The sequence below is a fragment of the Olea europaea genome, chromosome 7 (assembly GCF_002742605.1).
Source record: "Olea europaea var. sylvestris chromosome 7, O_europaea_v1, whole genome shotgun sequence".
Taxonomy (NCBI): Eukaryota; Viridiplantae; Streptophyta; class Magnoliopsida; order Lamiales; family Oleaceae; genus Olea; species Olea europaea.
The window spans coordinates 9862640-9874243 of NC_036243.1; the positions used below are offsets into that span (position 1 = coordinate 9862640).

The following is an 11604-nucleotide window of genomic DNA, read 5'->3' on the forward strand; positions in this document are numbered from 1 at the left end:
TTCGTCAACATGGACGACGATTTTGGAAGTGGTTTGAAAACCAAACAACTTCAATTGTTATACGAAGTGACATTAGATATGAAGGGTTTGTCAATAAATTATTCAAAAAACTTAATCTAGACAGAATGAAATTTCAAATCTAGCTTAAATTTACAGTTCGAACATGAATGTATTCCTCGATGATGTAGCCAACATCGACAAGACATGAAACGTCAACAAGCATGCAAAAATGTGGACGATGTTGCAGACACAAAGGCAAATGTGTACGAACCCCAAGGTTGACTAAAACGTGCACTTGAATGTTAAATCGTCATTCATGAATAATAAAAGAATCTCAACCAAACAATATACTTTTGCATTCGTAAAATGTTTTATCAATTCATTTCAACATTTAGTAGTCATTTAAAGAACAATGCGATATATAAAATTAGTAAGTATGATTTCAACATCTTTATACAGTCACATACTGAGTTCAAAACAACGACAATTCGAAATCATATTCAGAAGTGTATAAACTCTCAAACTATATTAACTTCATCACTTCTTCAATCTAAATCATAACAACGACAATGAATTTCTTTTTTGAAGTGTTCACAATACGAAGACATCTACATGTTCTCAACAATGAGTTGGTTTTAACTCTTTTTTCAACTTCAACTCAAAATTACCAGTCCGCTAATTGATTTGAGTTTTTTCTTGAAAAATCATGATGTTCTCGTAATTTGAAATATTGTTTTCACCTTTTGGACCTTGTTTATCTCAACACTCGACACTTTATTTGCCTAGAACGAGATTTCATTCTGATTTTGAGAGTTTTCTACGTCTCGTACATTCTTGACTTTTGAAGTGTTGTTCTCGATCTTAAATATTTGTTAATCTGACAATTGATATTTCAACTATCAGAAATGACAGTTCAAAAAGGATAACAAAATACAAGAACCGAATAACATGTTAGTACTAAAACAACCGTAATGTTTCTTCGATTTTAAATTTACATCAAAACACCAAACTTTACCATCGGTCAAAAATCTACCTTAGGATGTACACAAAATGATGTTGCAAAAGTTTTTCCAAACAGATAATGCTGTACTCCAACAACATTTTAAACTAAATACACATCTCTCTTAAATTTTATGTGATGGAAGCGTGTGAAAAGAGTCCTCATGCTAGCACTAGACATCTTCACCCTCAACTATCAACGTCGGCATGGAGGTAGAGCAGACGTTAGTGGCATCTGCAATGTTGGTGATATTATTCGACGGATTACCAATGGAGATGTCAATTGGAAGTACAGTGTGTGGTGCCCTTTGCTGACCTGTGATATTTGAGTAGGAACTGAGCTCTTCATCCAAAATTTTATATCTATATGAGGAAGTTACTTACAAATACCAAAAAATAAAAAATATTAGAATCTGCTAAGGAAATAAAATGCCCTAAGAAATACAAGAATTCTTTAATTTTTAATTTAAAGGAAAAAAGACTAATCGACAATCTCAAGTATAATACACTCTCCCACTCCACTCCCAACAAATCATTCTTGAAATTTAAAGGAGCAAAGAAAATAAATAATTAATGGCAAAGAACAGGGAAGAAGATACTAAGTTTGGAGCCAAAGAGTTCACAGCGCAAAGGGGAGGATTTGGAGACATATACAAACAGTTGTTAGATTCATTATTCAATCTAAAACCATCTTTGAGAACTCAAAAAGAAATGAAAATCCAAGAAAAAAAATGTAAATAGTGAGAATTTCCCATTTATGCAAACATTTCTCCACAAAAATTCTCCATTTGTACAAAACTTCAATCCCACTCATATCCCACAACACGACATTTAAATACGCTATTGGAGAAGTAATATACATTTACGTAGAGAAAAAAAGTTATGGACAAAATAGTGAAAATCTGTCCGAGAGAGAAGAAGTGGCAACTGAGGCAAAAATTGACCACAGTTAAATGAGCAAAATGCACACAAGTAGAGATGACGATCGGCGCAATGATTCCGACGATTGACATGTGGTGATCGATGTTAGTGGGATCTGCGATGGTTGCAACATTATCCGATGGAGACGTCAACTGGACGTACAGTGTGAGGTGCCCCATGCTGACTTGTGATATTTGTGCAGGAACGCACTCTTCCTCCAAAGTTATATATCTATACGAGGAAGTCATCTACAAATACCAAAACAAATAAAAATATTAGAACCTGATAAGGATAGATAGAACTCTTGAAAATCGCAAACTAGGTTTCTTGAAAAGCACAGTCACTCGAGCGCAAGTTTAGCACCAGGTGAGCGAGAAGTGGGCGACAATGATTCTGTTTTAGACGATTGAACATTAGCTTAGTGACATGCTAGCATAATTCCGGCAACTCGTTCTCCATGTTCCATACTCAAGTTCAAAGACTTCTAATTCATCTATACAACATTGTAACAGACTCTTTGACTTTTACAACTTTTTTATGATAATTCTTTTGTCTAAAAAATAACCAATACAATTGAAACCTAACAACAAGCCAAGATAGGATTCGTTAGTTGACGAATTCAGGCTGCATAGCCTGGCAAAGGGATGAAAAAGTATAGGGGATTTCACGAAATATGTGGATAACAAGTGAGTTGTAATTTGAATGTATGATTAAAATTTAGAGTTTTAACTTTAACCATAAATTATAATAATAATGATAATAAGTTATTTAGTCCCTCTGGAATTAGAACATCAGTTTAGATGAAAATATTTAACAAGTCTAATTTAGACTTGGTTTGTCTATCATTATACTACATTATTTTTTTTACAATACTCATTTTCAATCACATATTCTTCATTAAAATAATATTACACGTAAATCAAAAAAAATTTCTTCTTTTTTAACCACACATTTCAACATCAATCACTATTCCATAATACATTACTCACAAATAATGGGGCACAAACAACCCCTTAATGTCTTGTGTTATATTTGAATTTAAATGAATATATTATTCAATACCATGTAAATTATTTGTTACCAAACCTGTGCTGAACACTAGTTGCTCGTTATCATTACTTAATGTTTTACAAACAAATACCTAGTTAATTAAAGGATAATTTGTAACCACTATCGCAATTTTTACTATCTTTTGCACTTGTGTACCTAACCTTTATTTCGTGGCAACACTGTCATCAACTACCATAGTCCATTCTAACAATTTCCACTAAAATTCCATTATATGATATAAAATGCCAATTTAACCCCGAGATTAAGCTAATTACTTCCATTAAAAAGTTAGATTAAAATTTAAGTCAATGTAATTAAATTCATTTTAACCACATGTCTGGAATCCACAACTTTTCAACCACACATTTCCTCACTTTTATCAAAATCTACTAAAAAATTAATTTTTATCTAAACCAAACAAGGGTTAAAATTAAGATAATAATACACATGACAAGAAAAATGGAAAAGAAAAAAAAATTTGTATGTCAACTGCTTCAACACCAAAGCCATGACTCCCTAATTGGAAAAGTCTCTCATAATTGCATCATTTAGGTCTGACTCCTCAATTGCAAAAAGGTGCATGATAAAGGGCAATGACGTTTTGATGAGGTGTCATCTAGAGCATCAATTATGAAATGATACATTCTAAAATTTAATTTGTGTAACAAGATGTGATCATTGGGAAAAGACACAATTATTGTATTAATTTTCTCCATATTAGTCCATTGAATAAAATACTTCATTTCTCTGTCAATTAATTATTTGCCTTTCATTTTGTTATTTGTTTGCTATTATATATTTCATGTCATGTCATATATATCATCTCGATCCGTTTTATTTTTCAACATTTTTACCAAAGCCTAGGTTATCATCAAGTCAAAGCCTAACAGTCAATGGGAGATACAGGTTTGCTCCCACACATGGTCTGATGCGTGAGGTGTAGATTGTTGAAGTTATCTCACATCGATTGTGAAAGAAGCTAGTGGTTAGTTTATAAGTGTGAGGGGAAAACTTCATCTCTAGAGCTAGCTTTTAAGGTTGAGTAAGCTCAAAACTGCTCAATATATATAACCATGGCTGGGCAAAAATCAACCCAAACCACTCAAATCGAGCAGCCCAACCCAAATCTACTGGTTTGGGTTGTTTTTAAGTTTAATTGGGTTGGATGGGGGTTATGGATTAAAATCCAATTCAACTCAACCCAATCCGTTGAATTAAAAATTTTAATATCTATAATGAAAAAAAATTTAAATAGACACAATGGTGGAGACAAGAGAAGAATTTTGAATATACAAATTATATAGGCTGATTCGTATGAGTACTGTGTATAAATGCAAAATAATTTGACGATAAACAAAAAATTTAGGACATGATAATAAAACGAATAAATCCTAAAAGATTATCAAAAGAAAATGCTCCATAGTTTCAAATTTATTTATAAATTAATTTTTAGAAAGAATTTCTTATATAGATTAAACATAACGGAGATTTTCAAATGATTTCAAACTTTAAAAATTATTCAAATTCAACAAAAAAATAATCGGATTCAACTTGAAATGGGCACAAGCCCAAACTGACCAACCTAGGCTTAATTGATTTGCATTGGGTTGGGTCGGATTTAAACTAATAATTAGGTTGAGTTGGTTTAAGTTTAAATTAAACTAACCTTGTTGGGTTTGGTTTAGGTTTGATAAAAACCAACCCAACCCATGCTCAGCCCATTATAATATTGGACATGACTCAAAATTTGATCAAACATGCGGTATACTTCTCATATCAATTCTTAGCTCTCTCTAATCGAAAAGTGTAAAGAAAAATAACGTGAAAGTTAGTTTTTCGTTAGTCCTAGTACTATGTTCTTCAATCTTGTCTATAATAGAATAGGTTGACCTCCAAATTCTCTTTGGTTAAGCTTCTACTTTCATCCTCTCTTTTCCCTTTACATAATTGATTGAATTCAAAATTTTATTTTTCGTAAAATTTGATTGAAAAATAAAGTTTTGGAAAGTAAAATTTGAAATTCATGTGTATATCAAGATAATGTATATTTTAATTATTTGGATTTTATGTGAAAGTTATATTATTTCTTATATAGTCATGATTTGCACTGTTAGGATAGTTTTTGGATATTATACCTTGTTTTTTCAGGTACCTCCTAGAAAATATTATCTTATTGATGCGTAGTGAAGATCAAGTTTCTATATTTTATATATTTTCATTTTTGTATTATAAAAGAATTAATGAAATGTATGTTTATAATAAAACAATCTTTACCTTCTTCTGTGTATATCTTTATAAATCATTCATGTACAATATTTACTTACAAGCCTGCTCGTTCCTTGATTGAAAAATTTGAGTTTAATGCTTTAGGGATTCAAGACCTCGCATTGTATATATACACAAGTCGACATTCGTTGCAGGCAACCAACTTTCACAGAACTTTTCTAGAATCTATACGGCCATAGATCATTGGACCAGTCTATATGTACAATTTTTTTTTTTACAGGCCTCTTACAAATAACACACATTGGTGGGGTGGGTGGTCTATTTTTGGAATAAAATATTCACATGGGGCCCACTCCCATATGAGATTTCTGTGAAACTTCTGGCAATAGTTGGTCTGTACACTTGGATTTTTCCTAGATCATTAGAAGAGTTATTTTGTGTTCTCCCATGTACTTAAAGAGTGATTTCGAGTGATTTTAACTTTGTTGAGGGAGATTTTCTTGAAGCTCTAAGTGGATGCTTCTAGGTAGAGTTGCTACTTTTCTGAGCAATTCAAAGTTACAAAAACTCATTTATAATCTTGATTTTCGTAATGTGATCTATTTATTTGGTGTTCAAGTTTGGATTAGGCAGAGATGTTCAATGATTGTCAATAGATCTTGTAGAATCCACAAGAAGGACGATTTGGTGATAAGCATTAATAGGTGTCGTGCTCAAGGACGAAGGCTGGTGTCTAGTACTAAATTAGTGGCTGAGAAGCAAAGTTATAGCGAGGTGATTTCAATTCAGGCTGAGTGGCCATGGCTCAATTCCGAACAAGCCATTCAGATACGAAATAGGAAGTTTTTAATTCTCAAAATTTAGTTTGTGTTTGGTATACATTTTTAGTATATGATAAATTTTTTTTAAACAACTTTTAGAAGCAAAAACAATGGAGATCGCACTGGAAATCACCAAATGCTAGAAAGCTAGGCAAGTTATGGTTTAATAACTGATTTCAATACTTCAACAAAATTTCATACATGTACACTTTCAAAGGTAAAGTAGAATATCTCATAGTGAGCACATTCTTACAATAACAAGAAATCAGTATTGTGTCTATACTTATAAGGGTAACACACTATGTATTGAAAATGGAATATGTATTGAAAATGGAATTCTTCACAATAGATTCACATATTTTCAATAATTTATAGAAAAGTTCTCAAGGATTCAATATATTTCTTAAATTTAAGTTGAAATGCTTCTCAGCAAAGTAAAAACATTTCTGAAGATAGCATCAAAGTGAATGATGTAACCATGGATTTAGTTTTCTAATCTTGTAAGATGTATGCAAGTTCTTTTGTACTTGGTTCTAACTTCCAAGTTCATGCAAGAATTTTAATAAAAAATAAAAATCCTTATTTCTAATTGGCCAAATGAAAAGAACAGCTGACTATTTGCATTAATGAAAAAGTTAATCTGCACCCCTATAGTTTTTAAAAAGAAACTTGTAAACTTGTTTGGATTGATTAAAACTTGATGACAACTTTTACTCTAAAATTTCGCCTTAGGATTAAGGACCTTTCAAGTTACACAAGGCTATGCTCATCACACTTGTTGTAGGATGAGCAACTTACTGCGTGCAAGTTGCCATTTTGTACACCCGAAAATATCCACACTCACGATAACTTCATGAATGGACCTCGTGAAATATAATCGAAGGCTCATAGAGGAATTGGATGGCATACTCTTTTTATAGACACACTTCTCTCAAACGGTTTCATAAACTTTCAATGTGGGATAGTGCCTTTTATAGATACATTTTTCTCAAACGGTTCATGAACTTTCAATATAGGATAATGACATAACAAAAAAATGTTAAAATACCCATCCAAACCATTTTCCAAGTGTATGTCTAATTGACTAATTTGATTTTGAATCCCAACTACATTGTAATATCCACCTCCATCTTTTCATTTATTTAATTTTCAAATTAACTTACATTGTACTTGTATTAACATAATAATGTTAGGCCCTGTTTGAGCCACATTTTTCATTCCACTAAAATGAAAAAAGTGATCCTTACAAACTCTGTCGGGTCCCACATGTGAAAGAAGAGGTCAACAATTGCGGTTTGAAATGATTGATAACGGTACAATTTTTCATTTTTTTGGCCAAATAATTTGGCTCAAACAGATGCTAGATATCATTTTTATAAGTTTAAAATATTTTAGTTTAACAAAGCAAACTTTTTTAACATATTGATTTTTAATTTTTGAAATATCGAGACTAAGTATAAGATAATGAATCTAATTTTTGAAGTATCGAGACTAAACCACATCAATATAATACAAATTGAATCATTCATATCCGCAATAATCAGATTGAGTAATTTTGTTAAATCTTGAATCTATCACTGATTGCGCTAGAAAAAGAAGTTATTGACATATTTTACAAGTTCCCTTCCAAACAATCGGTAAGGATGCTTTCTTTCTTAGTTATTTATTTATTTATTTATATATTTTATTTTTGGTACATTTATGAGCTATTTTTTTTTTCTTTTGCGAGAGTTATTTAGGTTGTACAAGGAGATTAAAGAGACCACAGGCAAAACAAGACATAATCGCTCTCTTAATAGGCAGAGTGTACAGGCAGTGTACAGACAGCTCTTGTTTTCTAGTCTGGCACATTCCTCTATTTACCTTCCTATCAAAGCTCTAGGGGCGGGACGGTGGGGGCCTCAAGGTTGGAATTCAACTTTTTTTTTTTTTTTCACAATCGCTCTCTTAGTACTTGTAAATTGTTTGTACAAAGACACTATGCTAGACTTGACATAATTAAGTTTTGACACAATTAAGGAAGAAAAGCATTTTCTGTCCTTTGTTGCCAACAGCACATAATTTATCTACCTCAGTTTGTTTCGTGTTTCACTCTCACCTTTCATAATTGGTACAACGAACTTGGAACGAGCACGAAGAAGTTACCTATACTTTTCTTTTATTTGAGACCCATTCTTGAAAATTTTCTATGCAAAATATACACAATTTCGTGCCGCCACCCTCTCCACAAACTTAAAATATGCATCCCTCCACTGTTTTTTGAGGATCAAAGATCCACAAATTGCCCAAAATCCTGTTAAAAATCCCAATCCAACAAAAGAGAATAACCAAACCTTTTCGAGATCGTTTTTATCATCAATGTCCCAGTTGTTTTGCCCAGGAAGTGGAGAAATCTCGCCATCACATTCGACAGATAAGGGAAATCCACAGAGTGCATCATTTCCCATATATATTGACGGATCTATTAGTGTCTGGAACTGGTTTCCAGAAGGAATCTTACCTGACAATTTATTGTATGACAAATTCAGGTGATTCAGAAAAGTTAGGGAAACCAAGGTTGTTGGAATAGGCCCTGACAGTTGATTTTTTGATAGATCCAATGTTTCTAACCACGTTAACTTCCCAAAAGCTGGCGGAATCTGTCCACTCAAATGATTCATCGACAAGTTTAATGTTTCCAGTCTGAAGAGGTTCGCGAATTCTGATGGGATTTCTCCAGATAAATTGTTGCCTGAGAGGTCCATACTGTTGACAAGGTTCTGCTGCACGGACAAGTACCGAAATATTCCTCCTTTTGTAATAAGCCGCAATCCCTCTCCATATTCAGCCATTCGAAATGTAAACACTTTCTGAAAGCCACTCAGATTTCCAACACAATGGGGAATAAACCCGGACAGATTATTTTTCGAGATGTCCAATATGTGGAGTATAGAGAGTCTACAGATTTCGGAAGGAATATTTCCCGTAAAAGAATTGTTCCGTAAGCATATAATTAACAACGATGGCATGTTTTCTCCAATCCAAACTGGTATTTTTCCAGAGAATTGATTGTCGCCTATATCAAGTCTACGTAGTTGGGTACAATTTCCTAAACTGGAAGGCACTTCTCCTGAAAGATTGTTATTAGAGAGGCTTAAAAATTTGAGAAAATTTAAGGACCCTATGGAGTCTGGTATCGTGCCAGAAAGACTGTTATTTGACATATCAAGTATGTAAAGAGCGGGAGTTTTTTCCCAAATTTGAGGAATACTTCCAGATAAATGATTGTTTGAAATGACTAGGGTTGTCAATCCTATCAGATTTCCTATAGACAATGGAATTGTTCCATTTAGGTTGTTTCTTGTGATGTCTAATTCAATCAGAGAAGGCATTGCTATCCCAATGTTTGAAGAAATTGGCCCTGAAAATAGGTTGTCCCGCAGATACAAGCTCGTTACATTAGTAGACCAAAGTGGGAGGGGTCCTTCAAAGAAGTTTGAACTCAAATCAACGCTCGATCCAAGGGAGAAACGGAGTGAGTTTGGTATCTTACCACTTAACTGATTGTGCGCGACATCCAGTTCTTCAAGTTCCAAACCCATATTCAAGAACCAATCCGGTATAACATCTGTAATCCTAGCATAATTGAGTATGATGGTCTTAAGCTTGGTTTGATTCCTGAACCATCTTGGGAAGTTGGGGCCGAGTTGGCATGCCTGAATTTTGATATAAACGAGTTTAAACGAAGGCATCCAGTCAGAACTGATGTTGAATACCACGGAAACATTTGGCCGCAACTGACCAATTGATAGTATACGCAAGCTGGAGAGATTTTTAAGATGGGCTTCTGTTATGACACCTTCCCACATGTTTTCAGACATGTTGACTGCATACAAGGAAACAAGTTCTCCAAAACTCACTGGGATTTTTCCACTCATTTGGTTGCATGAGAGGTATAGTTCCCTCAACGATGACAACTTCCCTATTGTTTCTGGAATTGAACCTTGGAAAGAGTTGTGCCAGAGACGAAGATATAGCAGATTCTTGAGGCAGCCAAGTGAATTGGGAAGGTTTCCAGTCAGTTCATTGAATCCCAAATCCAGTGTCTCCAGCCTGTTGTTCGAACATTTAGACAAGCCATCCATGAACTCCATTATGTCACCATCAACTCTGTTGTTAGCGAGTACGAGTTTCTGCAAGTTACAGAGTTTTCCTAGCTTTCTTGGTAACTTTCCTTCAATATTAAAATTATGAGACAGGTCGAGTTCCTCGAGGGAAGTCAAATTTGCTAAGACATCTGGTAAAACACCATAAAGATTGTTTGATTTGAGATCAAGGTGTTTCAGGCTATTTAAATTGAATAGCCACTCAGGAATTGTGGAGTTAAAATCATTGTACGAAAGATCAAGTACTGAAAGAGAAGTAAAATTAACAGACGAAAATGAAGTTGGAAGATTCACAAGCTGACACTGGAATAAATGCAATTCTGAAATAACGGGAAGGGAATTGAGATTTTGAAGCCAATAAGACGCTGCTCGACTAAGGTCTATACCCCCCAAATTTAGGTATTTCAATGAAGAAAGACCTGATATCCACTTAAGACCATTTTCTACCGTCTCGTTATAGTAATAACTGAGATCAAGATACTCCAACTCAGAAAGTTTTCCGAGGTTAGGAGGAATTTGACCTCCAAATGATGCACTAGAAAGATTCAGGTATCTCAACTTGGACATTGACCCAAGAAAGTCTGGAATTCGAGCCCCACCAAAATTATTCATACTGAGGTCCAAATGATTCAAGTATTTCAAATCAAGCAAAGAAGGACTAACCTCACCACCCAACTCATAGATGAATCCATCGCCATTAAAACTATTTGGATATGGATTTTGGAGTTTGATCTCTATTACATATCCAATTCTGTTATCACAGCTCACACCATTCCATCTACAGCAATCGTCTCCGTGCCAAGAAGCGAGTCTCCCTGAAGGATCTGTAAGGGCTTCTTTGAACGTGATGAGCACTTTCTTCTCATTCTCCCTACATATTGAGTGAAGATTTTGTTTGCAGTATGCGATTTTAAAAATCTTGAAATCCAAAAGCTGGAAAAGGAACACAAGAATAATAAGTTGAAACGAGCCTCTACCCATGCTCAAGAAAATATAATGCTAAAAGCAGCTAGCTATATATGTAGTGACAACTTATATCAATCCTAGTTTTCTTGCAAATTTTTATTTTGTAAACTGTCAGTAACATTTGATATTTATAGTATCAATTCATGGAATTGTGGCGTGAATGCAGGGGATTAAATTTGGAAGAAGACCTCAATGACCAAGACTTGTTTCAGTGTCGTCAAGTCAACAACTGATCGGGTAATTTTTTTTTTTTTCCAGATTCATGGAATTGTGGCGTGAATGCAGGGGCTTAAATTTGGAAGAAGAACTCAATGACCAAGACTTGCTTCAGTGTCGTCAAGTCAACAACTGATCGGGTAATTTTTATTTTTTTTTCCAAATTTTAAATTGTCCAATTGTATATTATCATGTGGCAAAGTGGCAAAGATGATGTACACTAAGCATGATTCATTTTAATACCTTGTACCTCCTCAAAT

General features: G+C 33.8%; 1 protein-coding gene across 1 annotated transcript; it reads right to left on the reverse strand.

Moving 5' to 3' along the window:
- Positions 1-7936: 7936 nt before the first annotated feature.
- LOC111396932 (LRR receptor-like serine/threonine-protein kinase GSO2) lies at positions 7937-11604 on the reverse strand. Its single transcript, XM_023023549.1, has one exon. It carries the CDS (start codon positions 11141-11143, stop codon positions 8204-8206), a length of 2940 nt encoding a protein of 979 aa, XP_022879317.1. The 5' UTR covers positions 11144-11604; the 3' UTR covers positions 7937-8203.

Bases quoted from the DNA above. Each gene is read 5' to 3' on its own strand.
- LOC111396932 (XM_023023549.1), bottom strand. From the start codon at position 11,143: ATGGGTAGAGGCTCGTTTCAACTTATTATTCTTGTGTTCCTTTTCCAG.